This window comes from Rhinolophus sinicus, chromosome 9 (assembly GCF_057876585.1).
Source record: "Rhinolophus sinicus isolate RSI-liver-muscle chromosome 9, RSI-T2T, whole genome shotgun sequence".
Taxonomy (NCBI): domain Eukaryota; kingdom Metazoa; phylum Chordata; class Mammalia; order Chiroptera; family Rhinolophidae; genus Rhinolophus; species Rhinolophus sinicus.
This window is the reverse complement of record NC_142509.1, coordinates 33,890,312-33,907,210: the sequence shown is the minus strand read 5'-3', so window position 1 is coordinate 33,907,210 and position 16,899 is coordinate 33,890,312. Positions and strand designations below refer to the sequence as shown.

General features: G+C 45.2%; 4 protein-coding genes across 16 annotated transcripts in view; 2 read left to right on the top strand and 2 right to left on the bottom strand.

Moving 5' to 3' along the window:
* ALDH2 (aldehyde dehydrogenase 2 family member) overlaps window positions 1-3,086 on the top strand; it is a 29,139-nt gene extending 26,053 nt beyond the window's left edge. The window contains exons 13-14 of one of the 3 annotated variants that reach the window (XM_074321053.2): window positions 1,663-1,730; window positions 2,746-3,086. In XM_074321053.2, coding sequence (XP_074177154.2) covers window positions 1,663-1,695 — 33 coding nt within the window. In that variant the 3' untranslated portion in view covers window positions 1,696-1,730; window positions 2,746-3,086. Of the gene's footprint in view, window positions 1-1,662; window positions 2,104-2,745 lie in introns of those variants that run through there. The other 2 variants (XM_019733888.3, XM_019733887.3) reach the window with 2 other exon arrangements.
* A 12-nt stretch (window positions 3,087-3,098) lies between these two features.
* Window positions 3,099-15,406, bottom strand: LOC148757336 (putative uncharacterized protein encoded by MAPKAPK5-AS1). The gene is made up of 2 exons (XM_088801020.1): window positions 14,475-15,406; window positions 3,099-3,192 (listed from the first exon to the last, which is right to left on the bottom strand). Exon 1 carries the CDS (start codon window positions 15,404-15,406, stop codon window positions 14,855-14,857), a length of 552 nt encoding a protein of 183 aa, XP_088657146.1. The 3' UTR covers window positions 3,099-3,192; window positions 14,475-14,854.
* MAPKAPK5 (MAPK activated protein kinase 5) overlaps window positions 15,278-16,899 on the top strand; it is a 104,199-nt gene continuing 102,577 nt past the window's right edge. For all 10 annotated transcript variants that reach the window (XM_074321056.2, XM_074321055.2, XM_088801016.1 and 7 more), the window contains exon 1: window positions 15,278-15,410. In XM_074321056.2, coding sequence (XP_074177157.1) covers window positions 15,375-15,410 — 36 coding nt within the window. In that variant the 5' untranslated portion in view covers window positions 15,278-15,374. The remainder of the gene's footprint in view (window positions 15,411-16,899) is intronic.
* TMEM116 (transmembrane protein 116) overlaps window positions 15,683-16,899 on the bottom strand; it is a 114,390-nt gene continuing 113,173 nt past the window's right edge. Inside the window, exon 12 of one of the 2 annotated variants that reach the window (XM_088801019.1) lies at window positions 15,683-16,013. Coding sequence is in view for 1 of the 2 variants with exons in the window: in XM_074321059.2 (XP_074177160.1) it covers window positions 15,978-16,013 (36 nt within the window). In the remaining variant the exon portion in view is untranslated. The remainder of the gene's footprint in view (window positions 16,014-16,899) is intronic. The other variant, XM_074321059.2, reaches the window with a different exon arrangement.

Here is a 16,899-nt window from a genome sequence, read left to right as displayed (position 1 = left end):
TCAGATGTAACCTAAATGTTCAGTAAATTGTGGAACACTTAAATCATAGAGTACTAATAGCCATTAAAATATTTTTGTAGACTATTTGATATGGAAAATGCTCATCCTTTAAAGTGAAAAAGTAGCAAAGTAATATATGCATCATAAAGCCAATTTAAAAACTATTTATGCCCATATGTAGCAACTTAGATATCTTTATTTACAAACATCAAGAAGACAGGAAAGATAAACACTAAAGTGCAAATGATTTTCTCGCTACAATGAACACTAATTACAGTTTAACTGGGAAACATACCCACAAGTGATATTCAAAGAAAAGAAAGATTGGCTAGCTGGGCCTTCCCAGGAATGGAAAAGGCCCAGGGCAAGCAGACCAGCAGAGGGCGGGGAGCAGGGGAGCGAAGGCAAACAGTGCTCTTTGTGCAGCACAACAGGGCTGAGGCCGAGAATAAATGACTAAGACACACCTGTCCTTAGGGACTCACTGGAATAAAATACACATAATTGCTTGTTTGGGGACAATTTCCCCATCTATACACGAGGTGAGACCCAGACTTGAAGTTCACATTGAGATTTCATTGGCCTGTAACTTCATCAAAATGATGGTTATGGACGTTATTGGGTGTGGAGGGAGGGGACAGGGAGGGCTAGGACTGAGCCTGAGAATCGCAGTATCTAAGGACGGACTGGGGGCGGAGGGGGGGTGGGAGAGCCTGTAAAGAGGAGGCCTGAGTTGAGGTGATTCGTGAGGGAAGCCAAGTGGACCACGCTGCGCACACGGGAGGCCCTGGGAGCTGAGACGCTGGGAGAACTGTAGAAAGCTTTTGAGGACAGACGTGGCAGGACCTGATTCGTCAGCCCGGCCCCTGCACTGTGCCAAGCACTGCTTCGTGCTTGTGATAAAGATTCCTGTAATGTGAGCTTTGGAACTCAAGCGACGACACTAGCAAAAAGAGGGATTTTTCAGAAGAGCAGTCAGGTTTGCAAGGGGGACTGATGAGAACATTTCTTCTTTTAAACTCATTTTTACTGCGGGCTTACTTTGTGTCAGTCTGTGCTAGAGTCTCTTATGTATGTGACCTCATTTAATGCTCACAGCAACCCCACAAAGGAGATATTGTTATCCCATTTTATGGATGAGGCACATAGAGGGAAATATTTACCCAGTAGTGGGGAAAGCTGGGATTCAAGCCTAAATCCTTCTGAATCTGGACTCTCTCCCACTTAACACACTGAGACACCTATGAGCTTCAGCACATTATTTTGTCCCTTGCTTTGATTGTTTTGGAGGAAAACATGGATCTAGGTCAGGGTCTCCCAACCTTGGCATATTGACATTTGGGGTGGGGTAATTCTTTGTTGTGGGGGGCTGTGCTGTGCAGTGTAGGATTGTTGAGCAGCAGCCCTGACGTCTCCCCACTGGATGCCAGTAAGAACCCTCCCTCCCCCCAAATATCCCTTGACATTCAAAAACGGCTTAAGGGAGGCAGAGTGTGATGCCCTAGTGGCTGCTGGGATTGGCCGCGTGGCCATCAAGGTGCTGGAGGGAAGGAAAGCCCTCTGCTCGTTCTCATTCTGGGGCAGCACCCAGCTGGAGGTGCTGCCCACAGCGAGCTCACAGCAGCATGAAGATTCACCAGCTTCTCTGCACCCCTCTTCCAGGTCACAGTGAAAGTTCCTCAGAAGAACTCGTAAAGAACCACGACCACGCCGGCTTCCTGACTTACCCGGTGAGACAAAGCTCAGTGACATTAGCAACAGTATCAAGAAAAATGACCCTTGCACTCTAAAAGTCTGAAAAGAGAAATTCTCCCACAAAATCTCTTGGTTCAAGAAGGTCCCAGAATTTGACTTCCTGTTGGGTGGGGGTGGGGTAAAGGGAATATGGGAAGCATTTGAAACTGCAATAATACCAGCGTATTCTTGTGATTTTTCAAAAACAGACTCAAATGTCTCATCGCGTACATCTGATACACTTTTGTAACTCGCCCTCATAGGAGAAGAAAAAGCCATTGTTTCCTATTGTATTCACTTGGAGGCCATAGCTAGCACCTTGCTTTGTATTCTGGACTAAAACTCATTAAAAAACAGTGCTGTTCTTCACTTTTTGGGTAGTTCTTTTTTATCTCAATAGGAAGGTTGTCCTCTGTGTTCAGAAGTCAACTCCACCGCTCACCTACTGTGGGTAAACAGCTTTTGTTTCATGTGTTTAATTGACACATACCTGTGGCTTGTCCACCTGCGGCAGCCCTGGGCTGGGCACTGAGGGTGACACCTACACAAAATTTCCAGCCCCTGCCCTCAGAGAGGGGGAGGTAAACCAGGAAAGAGACACTTGACATCCAAGGTTGGCTCTCCGTCTTTTTAAGTTCAAAAATGTGATTAAACCAAATGAGACAGAGTCATGCTGGACCAAGTTTATCAGATTGATTTGGAAACGAGATGTCAGTTTTCTCATTTTAAGTGAGGTCTACATTTTCAGTAACCAGACCTATTGAATCTCCTGTCCAGAACACTGTCTTCCTTTAGTCAGGGGACTGGCAAATTAGTTAAGTAATTTGTATTATCAGTAAATTAGGAATCAGAAAATTCCTTGGTGAGCAATGGAATCAGCAAAAAGAGATGAATCACAGTAGTAGTTTGTGAAGTTAGTGATGTAGTTTGAGTCACAGATTCCTTTAAGAATTTGAGGAGAAGTTTGATCCTCTCTTATGAAAAATACACCTTCTATAATAATTTCTGCAGAGTGTCGGGAGTGATGTAGCTCTCTGGCTGGCCCCACGCCTTATTTCACTCAGGCGAAGCCACATCTGGATAAACCGTCCCTATTCTACCGAAGACGAATTTGACTTCTTTGAATAGCACTTCACACACTATGTCATACATGCATATACTGTACTGTTACTTACTTTTTTCTTTAAATCAACTCTTGTATTCAGATAAAAATTAAAAAAAACACACCTGATTGCCATACATAAAAAAATAATATTTAACTGCTATAAATAGAAGGCATTATATAAAAGATAAAAGTGAAACGACGTTGCTAAATGTAAACTAATGAAATACAAATAAATATAATCATTCTACCATGGTTCCTACCTGAAATGTGTCTCAGCAGACTAGGAATTTCTGGACTGGTTGGCAGCAACAGGATATTCTAGTTCATGTTGCTTCAAGATAAAATGGGATTCACTGCCAATAAAATGAAAAGGAATTTTAGCTTCGATGGTAACCAGCAACAATGCCATGATGCATAAATCTAGAGGCAAAGTGCAGAGCTCTGAACCCACCCTCGTTCTCCCGCCCTGTTCTGCGGCCTCCTCCCAGGTTTAGGACGGCACGTTGCAAGCTGGGGTATGTGGCAGCTGCAGGGGTAGACTGGTCAGCTGAAATGGCTGTCCCGACCCTCATGGCACTTGAAATTTATATTTCAATATATTCTCTAAGCTAAAGAAATTTCCTCTTCACTCGAAATTTAGGGTGGTGCCCTCCCTATGCCTAACCTTACCATCGAATTAATCTAAACTCTCATAACGTGAAATTACTTCTGGGAGATTAAAAAAAAAATACAGTGTATCATTTAAGGATATTTTAGTTGGAAGTATCAGAAAACCAAATTCAAAACCAGTGTAAAAAAAATGGCCCCCATATTTTAAAATCTTGGGATCTTGGCTTTGGCCATGGCTTGGTTCAGAAGTTTAGAAAGTTTCCATCTGTTGGTTCCACCTCTGCCACATGGGCTTTGTTTTCAGGCCATACCCATCCGTTTTGGTTCTGGTGGGTGTGGATCCTTAGGTGAGCCAACTGCGCTCATACCCTGCCAGGCTCAAGTCCACTGGCTAGGAATAAAAACCCATTTTTGCTAGCTCAGGCAAAGACCTTGTGGTTCATGCTGATTGGTCCAGTTGATGTGACATCCCACTCATACCCTGACCAATCGCTGTGGTCAGAGGAATGAGACGTGGTGACTCACTTAGACCTGACTCCTAACCGTCCACCCCTGTAGCCTGGAGGTGCTTCTATGGTAACCAGCAACAATATCTGGGCTGAGATCGAGGGAGGGATGGATCCCCAAAAGAAAATTGAGGTTCTTGCCTGAGGAGGGGACATGGAGACTGGAAAGTCCCCTACTGAGTTATTCCCAACCATTCAGTACTCCAAACTATGTTGCCAAGAACCCCTTTAGGAGTGAATTGGGAAAAAACAGAAATGTAATGTTTCTTGCACTTGATCTCTGTGAATCAGACTCACTACAATTTTAAGAAAATCCATTCTTTAAACTGACGACCACAAAGGAAATGCCAGCTATGAAGAAATGTCTATAATGTTGATTTGACATCCTACACGCTTATTAACCTGTACTTTCAGTGACAGGAACCAATTAGAACCTTAAGAAGCTGTCTGAAGCAAAAATAAAGCTCTCAGGTTATGAACCTAATCTCTTTGGGTATTTGGATGTGGGTCAGTCACAGGAGTATTGGGTGTAAAGCTGCTGTCTGCCCTGAGCCTTGCTGAGTGCCCAAGAGGAAATGCTTCCACTTCCGGCTGAATAAAGGACACAGGAGCTTTTCGTGCAGCCTGGAGAAGCCGGCTGACGGGGCGTTTTCTAAGTATAGGCGCCACCTCGTGGGCAATACATACAACTACACCGCTTATCCTCTCCGAGAGCTGATAGGATACACCTCCCTGCCGGTGTCTTTCAAAGACAGTGTTACACACAACATCGGCAACGTTTGGCAGGCAATGCAATGAGGGAATAAAGGGGCCACGGTCACGTACTCCAAATAACTTAAAAACAGGACTGCAACAAAAACCTGTACACGAATGTTCACAGCAGTACTATTCACAATAGCCAAAAGATGGAGCTAACCCGAGTGTCCATCAACAGGTGGATACACAAAACGTGGTCTATCCTCGTAATGCAATATTATTCAGCCATAAAAAGGAATGAAGCACGCACACACGCTACACCATAGATGAACCTCAAAAAAAAAAAAAAAAAACATGCTAAGTGAAAGAAGCCAGACACAAAAGGCCACATATTATATGATTCCATGTGTATGAAACGTCCAGAATGGGTAAATCCACAGAGACAGAAAGATCGGTGGTTGCCAGGGGCTGGGAAAAGGACAGTGATTACTTAATGGATACTGGGTTTCTTTTTGGGGTGATGAAAATGTTTTGGAACTAGACAGAGATGATGTTTCCACGACATGGTGAAAATATACTAAGTGCCACCGAATTGTTCACTTGAAAATGGTTGATTTCATGTTACGTGAATTTCACCTCAGCTAAAATAATAAATAAAGCAGCCAGGATTACAGAACGGTTTGGGGTAACTTGGACAAGGTGTATAACCTCTGGGCCTCCATTTCCTCACAAACCCTCTCATCACTCCCAGCCCTCATTCAGCTATTTTGTGAAGGAGAAAAGGGAACTGATATTTACCTACTAACCTTTTCTGAAAATGAAATAAATACACATGGTAAAAAAAAACAATTCAGTGAAATATAAATCCGGCTCCTAATCTCGTGGCCCCAAGAAGAAACATTTATTGTGTACCTACGGGTGCCCAGAGATGCTGACGCTGCCTGTCTGGAGGCCATTCTCTGAGAACCACTAGCTCAGGGAAAGAACCACATTCTCTGATCCTTCCACATAGAAACCGTCATCTCCTTAATATGAAGGATCAAGATGTCCTTCAGAAAGGTTTGTGTTTGTTTGCTCTTTACTTTCTATTTTGGAATTATTTCAAACGTACAGAAGTTTTAAGGACAGTACAACAATCTCTCATATACTCCTCCAGATGCATCCATTTTTAGCATTTTTGCCCATTTGCTCTATTACCTTCCCTCCTTCTCACCTCCTATAGATATTTTCTTGTTTTTCTGGACCATCTTTGAGTAGGTTGCAGGCATCATGCCTGTTTACCTCAATACTTGATTGTGTTGGAATTTTTACCTTGGATATTCTCTTACATAAGCACAGTTCAGTTACTAAACTTGGCAATTTAATTTGATCCTTGTGGGAGCTTCTGACAACACTGGACATATCTGAGGGACAGGATTATCCTCAGGGAAGCAGATGACATTTCCTGGTCCTACTCTGCCTCCTTGGGGACGCTTGTACCCTAGCTATGAACCAGGAAGAGGTCCACTACTCACCCGTGCTGGCACTCTGATCTCAGACTTGCAGCCTCCAGAACTGTGAGAAATACATTTCTGTTGTTTATGGGCCACTCAACCTATGGTATTTAGTTACAGCTGCCCCAACAGACAAAGGAAGCACGTGACTTTCACTCATTTCTGACTCCTACCTCCTCTCTTCAATGCCATTGCCAGGGATGGGAACGATAGCAGTTCTGTGTTGGTAAATAATCACCATCACCACCACCAGCAGCAGCAGCAGCTGAGCATTTAATGGTTTATTTTTAAAGCTATATCAAAATGTCATGTACCTGTACATTTCAGGTAATCTTGTTTCTCGATCCTCAGATGGAAAGTAGGAATCAGTTCTCAAATGAGATATAATAATTCTTTGGGAATTTTGACTTCAGAATCTCACTTTGTTCTTGGGCTTCAAAAGGCTACCAAATGAAGTTGTTGTTTAATGGATTCAGGGTTTGAGTTTTGCAAGATTAGAAAGTTCTGGAGATAGGTTGTACAATAACGTGAATTATACTTAGCGCTACTGAACTGTACACTTAGAAATGGTTAAGATGGTAAATTTTATGTTATACACAATAAGAAACTAATTTTTCAAAAAGGCTACCAAGTGAGACATCTGAGAAGCTGTCCCAGGAGAGGAATGATGTTTCTGTGGCTCCGAAAGGAGAGGCCCTAATGAGCATCAGGGAACAGTGAGGGAAGCAGAGTAGAGTTGTCTGGCAACGGACAGAAAAGGCCATGTGTGGGATGGTTCAGGCCAGGTCAGGGGCAGTGTTCCAGCCGCGCCTCAGGAGCCCGGCAAGGATGCGGAGCAAATGGAGAGCTGCCCCGCGGGGCACTGCAAGTCCCTTCCAACTCTGAGAGGCGGAAGGATTTGAGCGGAGTCAAGTTCAGCAAATGCTAGAATTTTCCACTCACTGACTGTCAAATTTTACTCTGAAATTCAGGTGAAACACTTGTGTGTGCTTTTACACTAGAGGAGAATATAACTTGGTACGACCTTTCTGGTAGGAATCCTCTGCTAAACAAACAACTGGACAAGTGTGCAAAGCATATTAGGAAAAAGCACTATTTGTAATAGCAGAAAACTTCCAACAACTTAAATGCCCATTAAAAAAACCAGTGACCACTTGGTGGCCTTCAGAGTGACAAGACATTAGTCTAAGATGTCAAGTAAAAGGAAGATGTTTTGGGGGCGGACATGGGACAGGAAGTGCAGTGAGATAGGGACACTGCTCCTTTCTGCTTCTCCCACAGCAGGCTCCTCTCTCTGCAGACTGGCTTTCGCCACTTTAATATTCATGAAGCAGATAACGGCTGCCTCAGCCTGGACAACACGACCCACAACTGGCCTAATGTTCCCGTCTCAATTCCCAGGAGGCTCCGATGGGCCAGCTTGGGTCAGATGGCCACTCCTGAGTCAGCCAGCTGTGGCCGTGGGGGTCACATGGCACTCGCCTGTAGTTAGGCCCAACCCCTGCGCAGGGCTGTCCTGTGATGGGCACCCTGGAGGTGTCTCCACTCCCCCATCAATGTGGTCCAGGACCCACAGGCAGCATGTGCACCACTGGGCAGCTTCCCGGCAACGCAGAACCCCAGGTTCCAATCACACCTGATGAATCAGAATCTACATTTTAACAAGACCCTCAGGGGCTAGTACGTGCATTCAAGTTTGTGGGACACTAGTTTAGCGCAAGATGGGACAGTTGACTCCCATTTCTTTCCTTCCTTCCTCCTTTTCTTCCCTCCTAGCTTTTCTTACTAAACAGCTTAACTGATATAATTCACATACCATACAATTCACCCATGTAAAGTATCCAATTCAATTTTTTTTGTATGTTCACAGAATTGTGCATCTATCACCACAATCAATTTTAGAACATTTTCATTGCCCTAAAAAACAACAACAAAAACCCCATACTCCTTGGCTGTCAGCCCCTTATCATCGCCTACTCCCCCTCTCCCAGTCCCTGGCAATCACTAATCTACTTTGTTTCTAGGGATTTGTGTATTCTGGACATTTCCTATAAGTGGAGTCATACAGTGTACGTTTGTCTTCTTTCACTTAGCAAAATGTTTTCAAGGCTCATGCACAGTGTAGCATGTCAGTACTTCATTCCTTTTTACTGCCAAATACTATTCCGTTATATGGATATGTCACATTTTGTGTATCCATTCATCTGTTGTTTCCAGTTTTTGGCTATTATGAATCATGCTGCTAAGACCATTTGTGTACAAGTTTTTGTGTGGATGTTTCCATTTCTCTTGGGTTAGACTTCCATTTTCAGAAGAAAAAAAAATTCACAGGACAGAAACTCAGATGTGACTGGGCCCTGGCTTTGGATAATGCCCAGTGCTGACCTTAAAACAGGACTCAGAATTTTTCAGGTCCTCTCCAAAGTAAACACACACCTGAAAGGAATCCTTACAGAAGATTTTGGGAGGGTCAAAGGGGAGTGACACACCACATGGGGTTCAGCCTGTCATTCCTGCCCTTCCCAATCCGCAGAGACGCATCTTCTCCTGGGTGTCCTCCCTTTCCCTAGCCCCGGGTTTCCTTCTACCTGGTTGTTCGCCCAACACAGCCCCTCCTCCTCCTCTCTGCCCGCATCCCCTGCTCCATCCTTTCCTAATGCAGAGCACATCTGTCATATATAATTCGCACTCTCTCACCCACCCTCAACCTTAGTCAGCAAATCAAGGACCCTTGTTGGGGAATGGTGATGGTTGAAAATGATAAATCATTTTTCTGCCACAAATAATTGTAGTTCCCATTAGTCTGCACATTCTTGATTAGCTCACATACAATAAACACACACATTTATAAGTGCATATAAAGACATCTGAAGAACAGTAAATTGTGCGTCCATAATAAACCTTTACTTTCTTTTTTATATAATCCTTCATTATTTACAATAAGATGCATTGCCTTTATCCAGACTAGTTACTTTTTCCCACTTGTTCTACTATTGAGCGTCTTTTATTTCAGTGCATGTAACAGGCCTCCTTTCAATGGCTACACTGTTACTTCATGTATAAACAGTCCCCGCATAGTGATGCTTTGGTCAATGATAGCCGTGTATGCAATGGTGGTCCCACAAGATGATGATGGAGCTGAGAAATTCCTATCAGCTAGCGACGTCGTTGCACCATTGTAGCACAACACATTACTCACGTGTTTGTACCGATGCTGGTGTAAACAAACTTACTGCGCTGCCAGTCGTATAAATGCATAGCACATGCGATTATGTGCAGGCCATAATACTTGGTAGTAATAAACGACTGCTACTGGTTTATGTATTTACTATACTATACTTTTTATCGTTATTTTAGAGCGTACTTTCTACTTATAAACAAGTTGGCTGTAAAACAGTATGCTGTGTTTCGCTGGCAGCAGCCTCACCCATCTCAAGGTTACTGTGTGTCTTGATTTGCGTCATTTGCTCTCGTGCTTGATTTAATGTCATTTTTTGTGCAGTAATATGCTGTCCAGGCCTGTTACCCAGGAGCAGTAGGCGAGACCACCTAGGTGTGTGTAAATGCACTGTGATGTTTGCACAATGATAAAATCACCTGACGACATAGTTCTCAGAATATACCTCTTGTCGTTAAGCAATGCATGACTGTATATCACAACCTATTGACCAACCCTCTATTAATAGATATCCAGGTTATATAATATTATTTTTATAAGCAGCAAACACAATAGGGAGGTGTTCATTTTGAAAATCATAGTTCAAAAGAAGAGATCACTACCACAACAGAAAGCCCCTGGGTTTCTCATGTTGGTTTCCAGTTTGTTACTGGAACTTTCGTGTTCCTGGAGGAGGAGTCCCTCAGGGGTGTGAGGATCAGTGGGCTTCTGGGCCTCTGTTATTTCCACACAACGGAGCAAAGTGCTCGTGTTCTGACTGGTGATGAGCTGCTCCCCAGTCTCTAACTGCCCACAGGGATTCCACGACCTGTCCCAGCCTGAGCTGAGCTTGACTGCAATGGCGCCTCGGCTCTCCTGGAGGTCTGACAACTCCACACGCCTCTGAGCTTTCCGTTCATTCTGCTTGTTCCAGCAAACATGTTGTTGATCCGTTTAGTCATGACAACGTTGTATAGCATCAATGCTGGTCCCAACCCACGTCTCCTTTGGAAAGGCACTAAGAGCTCGTTTCCTTTGGGAAGCTGGGTCTCCTCCCGCCAGCCCCACCGCATCGCTTCCTCCTTTGAATTACTGTACATGGTACACACTTCTACATATTGCCTGTGTTATGCTGTACTCCAACTGCTTCCTTCTTAGACTGTGAACTCCTGGAAGGTAGAGACCAACTCCGTATCCCAACAGTAGTGCTCAGTGAACGTGTGTTCCAATGGCCTGAGATGACATACAGGTGGTCCCAACATACAATGGTTCAGATTTATGATTTTTTGACTTGATAATGGTGGGAGAGCAATACGCATAATAAATTACATGAGCTATTCAACACATTATTATCAAATAGGCTTTTTGGTAGATGATTTTGCCCAACTGTAAGCTAATGTAAGTGTTCGGTGCATGTCTAAGGCAGGCGAGGCTAAGCTGTAGTGGGTTTCTGTGGAGATTTTGGAAAGGAGGTATGCTGTGTCTCCCACAAAGCCAGCTGCGGTTATGGGGAGCTATGCAGCAACAGGAAAATGCAAACTTGGTTTCAGACAACAGTAGGAGAAAGCCTGCCTCTGGGGGTGAGCTTCTAGGAGACTTTCATTTTCTGCATTAACTCCTCAATTGTTCAACTTCTTAAAAATGACATATACAATGCTTCCTGAAATTGTACAGGAAAACCCACTAGAGGGAAAAAGAAAATGGGGGAGGGGAGAGGGAGAAAGACTGTATGGTTTACAACTGCTTTTTCACTGCCAGTCTTCAAAGGCTCCACTAGGAATGAGAGCCATCCCATCAGCAGGGGAAAATGAAGCGGACAGGCTTTCCCGGCAATTACTCAAGCAGATTACCCAGTAAGTCAGACGGGGAAACATGGAAGACTCAGAAGTTCACCACCCTTGTTCTAAGCACTTAGAGAATGCATCTGGTAGCCTGGGTCTGTAAATACTTTAAACGGACTTTTAAGTGTGTTATTAAATGATTTAGTTTAAAAGGAAAGATCTTTTGAGAGTAATGAGGTTAATCAAGCATCATATTGGGTATTTTTTCTTATTAAGGTAAAATTCACATAACGTAAAATTGACCATGAACCATTTCAAAGTGCACAATTCAGTGGCATTTAGTGCATTCACTAAACGCAACCATCACTTCATTCTATTTCCAAGGCCACTGGAAAGACAGTTGGTAAGAGTCATGTGGGCCCCTCTATCAGGCAACTGCAGTGTGCTGATGAGTATCCCCCCCAAATTCATGTCCACATGAAACCTCAGAATGTGATATTTGGAAATAGGGTCTTTGCAGACGCAATTAATACTGGATTAGGGTGGGCCCTAAATCCAATGCCTGGTGTCCTAGTAAAAGGTAAGGACACAGAGAGACGCAGAGAGAAGATGACTATGTGAAGATGGAGGCAGAGACGGGAGTAATGCACCTATAAGTTAAAGAATGCCAGGGGCTGCCAAGAGCCACCCAAAGCTGGAAGAGGCAAGGAAGGAAGCTTCCCTGGAGCCTTCAGAGGGAGCACAGCCCTGCCGACACCCAGAACTGCGCGAGAATAAATTTCTATTGTTTTAAACCACCCAGTTTGTGGTAATTTGTTATGGCAGTCCCAGGAAATTAATCAATCAGCTCACATTTGAGCTGGCTTCCCTCAGAGCAAACGAGCAAAAGAGGAAGAGAGGGTGCCCAAGATGGAAGCACAGCCTCTGTAACCTCACCTTAGACATGACACTCCTTCATTAGAAGCAAGTCACTAGATCAGCCCACAAGCAGGGTGAGGGGATTACACAAGGTCATGAACACTAAGGCAGGCATCGCAGAAGGCCATCTTAGAGGCTGCCTACCACTGCCACTTCCCTAGCAAAAAATGGAGGAAACTTCTTCCTCAGGGTTCTGCGTTCTCCATTCATTGATTCCGTCAACAAATATTTATTAAGCACCTGCAGTGGGCTGAATGTTGAGGATATGACCAATCATACAGATAAGATTCTTTTCCTTGTTGAGATTATTTACAGTCTGGTGGGGAAGAGGACAGTAAAGAATAAAAAACAAATGAATATAGAAATAAAAATTGTGGTAAGTACAAAGAAGTTATGAGATAACGGGAACATTTGACTTAGATTGAGGACGAGGGTTAGGCATCATCTTTCTGATAAAATGGTATTTAGAATGTGGTTGAAGTAGAAATTAGGGCTGTGTATGTATGTTGGGAGGGGAGAGTAAGTTTCTAGGTAGAGGGAGGGAAAGCACGTGCAGATAACAGCCAATAAATTGAGCTGCCAGATTCAGAGTGTTTGAAGACAGGGACCTGGTCTCTTTTCATCTTTGCATCTCTATTATGTAGCACAGTGCCTGGCACAGAGAAGCACTTGATAAATTCTTACTGAATCAATGAATGAACTGAATCAATGAATGAACGAACGACTGAATGAATCCAAGGCACCTTCTATTTCCTAACTGTTATGGATAATGTCAATTCAAGTCATTTAGAAAATTTCTCCCAAAGTTTACTGCTGGATCACTGTTCTTGGTACTAGGTAACACAGGCAAAGCTGCTATGACAAGAAGACTCAAATACATACAAGCTCAACACAACAGAGGTTTATTGTTATTTCTTCTCATACAACAGTCCTGAGTGGATGTTTAGGTCGATGGAGCAGAGTTTCCCTCTCAATCAAGGAATCTTCCATCTTGAAGCCTTGCCTTTTCCAGAACCTGGTTACCACCTTCCAGCTGGCAGAATAAGTAAGAGCACAGAGCAGCACCTGCTGATGGATTGTCTGGGCCACGCCTGGAAACTGCACGTCTCTTCTGCTCACTTTCCACCCGGGAGAGCATAGGTACATGGCCACACCTACTTTAAGGGTGCTGAGGAATATACTATAGGCATATAGCCAACAAACAATACAATTATACCTGCACCACGATATCCAGTTACGCACTTGACTTATCCTCTGGTATATTGCACAAGAACCTCAAATTAACCTAGACAGAAAACAACTCTGGATTCTCCACCCTCACCTGCACCAAGTCCTTCATTCACCAAATGGTACCATCATCCATGCAGTTGCTTAAGCCAGACACCTGGAAGGTATTCTTGATTCAGTTTTTATTCTCACTTTCCACATCAAATCCTTTGGGAAGTGCTGTCAACTGTACTAAAACATATCATAAATCCATCTACTCTATCTTTACTGCCACTCCCTTAGTTCAAGCATCATAATAATCTCTCATGTGGATTATTCCGATAGCCTCTTACTAGCTTCCCTTGTCTCCATTCTTGCGTGCTCATATCTCATTCTCTCTAGAGCAGAGTGACCTTTTAAAACATAAACATGATCATATTACTCTTTACTTTAAAACCTTCCAATGGCTTAGAATAAAATCCAAAGCCCTCACTATGACCGCTAAATGCTGCTCACCTCTCCAACCTCATCCTCTCTCTCGCCTACTCTGCTCTAGCTACAATGACCTTGCTGCTCCTTGAACACATTTGGCTATTTCCACCTTGAGAATTCTGCACTTGCTGTTCCATCCGCTCAGAAGTTTCCTCCTTCAATTTCCAATAGACAGCTCCTTCTCATTGCTCAGAGGTCTCAGCTTCAATGTTACCTCCATGTTGAGTTACCCTCTTACCTCAGCATCCGGTTCACTTTCTTCTTAGCATCTGCAAACCGTGTTGTTCCCTGTGTTTTTTTTTTTTTTTTTAATTAAAATTTATTGCGGTGACAATGGTTAGTAAAATTACAAAGGTTTCAATCCCTGTTTATTTTCTGCTTCTCTTTCCAGAAAGTAAGATCTGTGAGTAGCTACTGTGCCTCGTTCCCACAGTTTCCCCAGTGTCGACTAGGCCTTCACACAGGGGTGCTCAGTAAATAAGTAAATGAATGAAGAACCATGAAGACGTGATCAGCCAAAAGCTCCTGCAAGGTCCTTGGATAGGTTGCTAGCATAGAGTGAGGAGCACAAACCTGGACCACTTCTCAGCTGTGCGTGAGTTCGGCTCTGAAACTCGGTTACTTAATCTGTAAACGGGGACTATAACATACTTACCTCACAGCGCCAAATGCCTACTTTGTAAAGAAGAAAAGCACGGAGGAAAAGAGCTTCACGTCAAATTTACGCTCCGTATGTTGAACTATTATAGCTATTATTATACACAATTCTGTTCTTACCGCAGGACTCGTCGGGGCCTGTTTCCCTTTCTCTCGCACGAGTAGACATCCCCGCCTCCTTTCCGCAGGGTTTCTAGCATCGTAGCGGCGTGGGGACAAAAGACGAGGTGCGGACGCGCAGGCAACCTTTCGAATCTGGTGGCATCTTCAATGGCCCCGCCCCGTCGGGCCCCCCACCATTGAGTCATCAGCGCGGCGCCAGCGCAGCGGAAGGCCCGGGGCCCTGCCTTGGCTATGGCGTGTCTCAGGGAGGCCCTGGCCGGCGCCTGCAAACCAACAACGCGGTTCGGGGGCGGCTCGGAAACCCCAGCAGAGGGCAGCGAGGGGCGTGTGCGGCCGTGGGGGCACAGAGTCGGGCGGCAGGCGGGGCTGCCCGGAGCTCAGGCGGGCACAGCGCCGGCGGGCGGGGCTGCCCGGCGCGGGTGTCCCGGCGATGTGTGGCGCTGAAGCGGCAGCGGGAGCAGCAGCGGCGGCGGCGGGCTCGGCCTCGACTTCGCGGCGGTGCCGGCGGCGGAGGCGGAGGCGCAGGCTCCTCCTCGGGACCTGGCGAGCCCGGGCCTAAGCGGCGGCCCTGCGAGGCCCCTGCGCAGCGCCCGGGGCCCTTTCCGCCTAGCCCTGCCCCGGGAGCCTGCTTCCCCGGCCGGGGATGAGGCCGGGAGGCAGCCGCGCAGGGCCCAACACAAAGGCTTGTCCTCAGGGGCCGCCGCCGCCGGCCTAGAGCCGCCCGCCGAAGCCGAGCCGGCGCCGGGGCCCTCCTCTCCGCGGGCCCCTGGGGGCGGCCGCTGCCTGTCTCCCCGAGGCCCAGAGACTGGAGCGCCAAGCCCCTTGCTCCCTCGGCTGCGGTGGGACCGGGCAGCTGCGCAGCCTCCGCCGCACCGGGCCGTAGGGGCCCCACGGAGCATGTCAGAGGACAGCGACATGGAGAAAGCCATCAAGGTAAGAGGGAGAGGCCTCCTTCCTCCCCGCTTTGTCCCTGTGGCATTCCTCTCGGCTCCCACCGAGAAAGCGGAGAGAACCTGGGAGTGAGAGATTCTAGGGACTCCCGGGTTTTGTCCTCCCCGGATTCCGGGGACTGCGTTTTACAGCCCTGGGCGAAGGATTTGTGTTGTAGGGAGGGATGTCCGACTTCGCCAACTAACCGACTGAAGCGGGGATGTGCTTTATGTTCAGCTAGAATGGAAGGTGCGTGGCGTGGAGATACTGATGTGAGTGGGGCGGAGGGGGCCCCACTACTCTTCTTTGGGTCGCTCCCCAAGAGATCCAAAGGGCGGCCAGCTTATGTTTCCGGATGATCTGCTGCAACAGCACTTGGAGAGCTGGACTTTACCCATCCCTCCGATTTGTTTGAAACCAGCCTCCTGGAAATTCGCAGTTTCCGAAGGAGGTGGCTCACCTTCTTACAAAACCCGTCCTTTGGCGAATAGATTGTTCTCACTTTCTGTGTGTTCCTCTCCCCTTTTCTTCATTCCTCTCCTCTCTCCTCCTAGCGAGCATTGAGTTTATTTAGGAAGAGCTAGCGGTGTCCTGTAATTTACTGCTCTGTTAACCGAAAGAAAAGTAAATATGTATTATAAAATGACCCAAATAAAGTAAGTCTTCTAAAACCTCATTTTTACCTTTTTTTTAAACGGGCAAACTTTGAGGCACTAAGGCATTAAAGAGAAAGTTATCATGTAGCTGTAGCTAGGAAATTGGAGTCTTACGTAAACTGAACATGAAGCTTAAGTTTAATAGACATTATTTACGTTTTTAGTGTTAAGTCAACTCAGTGCATTTAAGAACTTCATTTTCTCTAGAGGGACAGGCATTCATTAGCAACTTAGGGTTATTTCTGCCTTCAAGACACAATCACTATTACCACTAAGTACTTACACTTCTAACAATTTTGGGGGTGATAAAGTTTATAGAAATCATCAATCATTCCAAAGAAACTTCACCTTTTAAAGAAGACATCAAAATATAATGTACAGATTAAGGAAGATCAAATTTTAAATAAAAGAAATAAAGGTTCTAAAAGACTGCTTTGATATATCCATTTTTTTCTTTTGGTTTGGATTTTATCAATACAGGATCAAGAATCGTTGCCTAAGCTTATATGACTGGGTTGTGAATCAAAGCATTGTGACAGACTTTTAAATTCAAGTATTGTCTCATTTGTGGCAGCTGCTGTCTTAGGCACTCTTGGTACAAAGCCGGCCTCCTGGATGTCCCTGCTCTCATGGAGCTTATATTCTAGATGGTGGAGTTAGGTAATACACATGGCCAAGTGGTTGTAATGAAGAGGTATGGAAAAGGTGAGGAGTACTGTTTTAGGAAGAGTAGTCAGGAAGGGCCTCTCTGAGGAGGTGACATTTTCATAGAGCTCTGGAGGGAATGAGGGAGCAAACCTCCACTGTCTAGGGGGATTAATATTACAGGCAATGGG